Raw genomic sequence first — 5000 nt, forward strand, 5'->3', positions numbered from 1 at the left:
CTCAAAAGTCCTATGGTGTGATGGTAAAAGTCCTATGGTGTGATGGTAAAAGTCCTATGGTGTGACACTTTGGAGTATCACACCAAAGGACAAACAGGTCACACCAATGGACTAGATATTTGGGAAATAGCTTTTAAAACAACTGGTAGTACATATTTTTTTTGTTTTGTTGTTTGACTAGATAAATATTGTGTATTCAAATTACTTATTCCTTTATTGGCCTTTGGAATTTATACTTTGATGCATTGTTGATGAATATTTGCTGTTGATTTCAGGTACTGTCAAATGATATAAAATGTCATTAATGGTGCTTTGAAACCATAAAATATAACGGTAACAGTGAAGGAAAGATCAGTGAGAGAGTATATAGAGGAGTATAGATGAATAAAGTATGCTGTGGAGAGCTCAATATACAGCATAAATGTGCTGTCCAGCTTGAGATACCAAACAGGCACTGGCCACTACACACTACAGGTTCAATGGTGTGACAGTCATAGCATACCTACAAAAGTGTGATGGTCATGCCAAGGTCACACTTCAGTATGAGTCTTATGAGCTCTGCAGGTTACATTTAATGACCGCATGGCTGTCATTAAGAGTTACAATAGGCTGATAATCGACGATTCAAAGACTTATAAGTGTAAAGTGTAGGTCCATATTGACTACAACATTATATTATGATCAAAAGACAAAATAATCATGTTGATATATTTTTTTTTGGCTCAGTTTTGCATTTCTGTCCTTTAGCGTGACATGAATGTCCTACGGTGTGACATGTTTTAAACGCTCAAATATTTGTTTGAGCTAAACAATATGTTTGATAAACACTGAATATTGCATTAGGGAAGAACAAATTATCGTCCCTGAAAAGTTAGTATAAATTCGGACAATTTTGAACATTTAAAAGAAAGATATCCCTGTTTTTCCTCGAAGATTTCTAATAATCTCACATCTAATGGGGAAAAAAATACTTAAATGGTAATTTCTCATTAAATTAAGACTTTAAAAAATTGCAATAAATATGAAGAGTGTAACAATGTTCATAAAACTCCATCAAGCCATTTCTACATTACTTAATATATTTATTTCTTAACGTCACACCAAAGGACATATTTTCAGCAAATTGCTTTATCAACGTAAATAAATAATCAATGAATAGACCAACATTGTGACCACTTGGATTTTTTGAAAGATTAATTGCTGCACTACGTAGACATATACTTTTTTCCCTCATAAACAATGTTTTGTGAAAAAAATGTTTTTTGCTGCCTATCCGTCATCTACCCTTATACACATACACACAAACGCACACACCAGGCGAATACACCGGCCGCGATGAGATTCAAGCGACAGAGAATCGCTTCTGTGCAGCAAGAGCGATATGGGCGATTGAAGCAACTAGAGTATGTCCGTTAACACATTCAATACCAGCCGTTTTTTGGAATTCAGCTGTAGACTCCCAACCAATTTCATCATTTTATGTCATTTTTTGAACACCCACCGAATATTTTGTCTTTAACCCACAGACACATGCCGGGGCTTGTTTGAAAGCCCAAGGACTCAGCTGTCTGTATATTTTTACGGGTTGTTTCTAGCTTGTTCCATTCCGAAGTGATTTCACTTTAAGCGCGCACTGGTTTAGGTAAAAATAGCGATTTTGAACATTCGAACTGAGATAAAGCCTTTTTTGTCACGGGTGCGCTCTGACTCTGACTCGCTCTGACGAGTTTAAATTGCGGGTCTAAATGCATTTTCGCGGCCAAAGAACAACTCCAGTAGCTTCCAAGTAAACTATTTTGGTGCAAAAATCACCTCGTCAGGTAGTTCAGAGCATCTGAAATGCTAGCTGGCTAATGTCACTTGACTGGCAGTTTTCGTTCTGTAGATAAAAGTAGACGTGCCAAAGTACTCACCCAAAAGTAGGTTACTTCCTACTGTGTTGCATGCTGTTTTTCATTACAACCTTCCATTTTACACCTATCCTGATGGCAGCAAAACTCCTAATCCTTCCATATGTTTAGGAATATGCTAGCTAGCAAGGCAAGTGTGTTTTGATTCTCCAGCCCAGGAAGTATCTCGAGACATGACGTGACGTGATCAGGAAGTGGTTTGACTGGCTATAATAAAACTCAAATACTGTGTAATAAAATGCACAGATGATGAAAAATCCAGATCCTGACTTTGTAGGAGTTTTGACTTTGTAGGAGTTTTGACTTTGTAGGAGTTTTCATGATCTGTCATTTCTGTTCATCAGATTATTATGAAAATCACACAGAATGTGCATTAGAATGTGTACATTCAGAATCCAATAAAAAATGTAAAAATGTAATTTTACAGTTTGGGAGCCAACGTTTGGGAGGCTCAACGTATTTTTACGTGACTTGGTAGTGAATGTGTTAAAAGCAGAATGCAAGCATTCCAACATTCTCATTGGATGTGGAGAGTGTCGCCAAACCACGTCATAGCTAATTTGCATAGTATTCCCAGGAGTTCAACTACAAACTGTCGCTCTCGTCGCCCGAATCGCTTTTGTTGCGCGACTCAATACAAAACCAACTAGAAGCACTCAGAGAGCGCAGACCCCCGCCAAGGAACCGGCTTGATAGAACATTTGACTATGTTACACGCTAAGTCTTTCTGCCTTCTTTTTGTGGAGTCCCCTCAGTTCAATTTCTGGTCATTAGGGGCGTCTAGATATATAGGCCAGCAATGGTGAAGAATCTTTTAAAAAGTCCTGGTTCCGGTTAGTGATCCGGATCACCACCAGAATTTAATCACTTGTTCTTTGGGTCATTACTAACTACTCCACAAAGTTTTGTCCAAATCAGCTGATTGCTTTTTGAGTTATCCTGCTGGCAGAATCTTTCAAAAAGTCCTGGTTAGTTTTTGAGTTATGCTGCTGACAAACAAACAAACAAACAGACAGACAGACAAACAAACAAACAGATGGACAGAGAGACAAAAACCGCCGCGACCGAAAACATTACCTCCTTGGCGGAGTTAATTACTTCCGTCGCTAGCCTCGCTCTTGTCGCAGCAGGTGTATTCGCACGGACACACACATATATACGTAAGTGTATGTGTGTAAGTGAATGTGTGCGTGTGTGTGTGTGTGTGTGTGCGTGTGTTTGTGTATACTAACCCAGTTCGAACATCTGAAGCGGCAGGTTGAGGAAGCCTGATAGAGGTGTGTATGGGTTGGCCTGTCCCGGGGCCGAACACACACTCTCGCTGCTAGGCAACAGCAGCAGGAAACACACACCATGGCCCAGCTCCAACACCTCCTGACTATACACACGGAACTGCTGCGCCTGAGGACACACACACACACACAGTTGAAGGTGAAGATTGTGCACATCCCAGGAACACACGCACACGCACACGCACACACACACACACACACACACGCACATGACACACACACACACACACACACACACACACACACACACACACACACACACACACACACACACACACACACACACACACACACACACACACACACACACACACACACACACACACACACACACACACACACACATGTACATCACACACACACACACACACGACATACACACTTACATGTACATGACAGAGTCAGAGTCCATAATTTGAGTCCAACTACTAGTGAGTCCAATACAAGTCCAAGTCCATAGATGACACACTTGAGTCAAGACACGGTATTACCATGTTACTTTTAAAGGAACAATCCACCCTTTTTTGCAGTATTTCCAAGCATTATTCACGAATGTGCATATAATTTTCGTCTATGTGCTTGCATTGCCTCATTTTAACAGTAGAGACAAATTAAGCATAGAAATGCAAGTCTATAGTACAAAATAAAACATAATCAAATGTACTTGTAAACCACTTCAATTCCGTCCAGTGATCACTTGTTCATCACTTAAGTTACCAGTTACTTCCAGTGAGTATGCTAAACGAAACTAATAATTCTAATACCAATATATCTAAGTACTGAACACACTGAAAAGAACATGATAGGCACATTCATGTTACATACTTAGAAATACTGCAAATATGTGAAAATCAAAAAGGGGTGGACTATTCCTTTAAAGGATACATTTCATTTTAATGGGGTTTCAATTACAGTGTGCTCACTCAGTAGGTACAGTGGATTAACTGGTCTAATAACATGTGAGTACAACTGTTGTACATGTTATCACATCATATATTTTATTTATCTACATACCATAATGACAATTGTGTGTGTGTGTGCCTTACCTGTGTGAGTGGCATGTTGAGTGTGTGTGTGTGTGTGTGTGTGTGTGTGTGTGTGTGTGTGTTACCTGAGTGAGTGGGATGTTGATCTGTCTGAGTGTGTATGCAGGCGCGGAGTGGCCATCGGGAGATTAGGGACTTGACCCGGTGGGACCCAGCCGTGAAATGTCATATAGCAGCCGTTTTACTCCCTCAGCCGGCTCTATAGTGGCATGTTTTTTTTTATCATGAAGCTATCTTTACTACTTTACCCACCTTCTGATTTCATCAAGAGCGACCTGCCGCTATATATACACCACGTAGCCAACGGCAATACCTCGATGACGGTGTCAAACAGTTAATTGACCACACCCCTTCTCTACTGATAATTTTCATGTGGCCTTTCGGTATTATTATCATCTTGGATATTCAAGCATTATTGATCATTGGTTGTCACAAACACAGGAATTTGTTTTTGCTCTGCACAGTGCTCAACTCGATTAATCAAAGCCTAGAGGGAATTTATTTTCCGATTTCCACATGACTGTTGCAGTTTATAGTCTGCCAGTCCAGATTCACTTGTTCTGTGGTTATTGACTTGGGTTACGAAAAGACTCCACCAAGTGGTACGGAAGTGAACTGCAGCTATGTACCACGGAAGCAGTGGGTGTTTTAAAAAGGGCCGCCAAGGGGAAAATTCTCCCGGTGGGAAAAGTCCTCCCACTCCGCCCCTGTGTGTATGTGTGTGTGTGTGTGTGTGTGTGTGTGTGTGTGTG

The 5000-nt window shown here is 40.4% G+C and overlaps 1 protein-coding gene across 1 annotated transcript in view; it reads right to left on the bottom strand.

The window, feature by feature from the left end:
- ankfn1 (ankyrin repeat and fibronectin type III domain containing 1) overlaps positions 1 to 5000 on the bottom strand; it is a 179801-nt gene that overhangs the window by 8521 nt on the left and 166280 nt on the right. The window contains exon 22 of the mRNA XM_063188844.1: positions 3143 to 3311. Within this exon, the coding sequence (XP_063044914.1) occupies positions 3143 to 3311 (169 nt within the window). The remainder of the gene's footprint in view (positions 1 to 3142; positions 3312 to 5000) is intronic.

Source organism: Engraulis encrasicolus, chromosome 2, assembly GCF_034702125.1.
Source record: "Engraulis encrasicolus isolate BLACKSEA-1 chromosome 2, IST_EnEncr_1.0, whole genome shotgun sequence".
In the NCBI taxonomy this organism is placed as follows: Eukaryota; Metazoa; Chordata; class Actinopteri; order Clupeiformes; family Engraulidae; genus Engraulis; species Engraulis encrasicolus.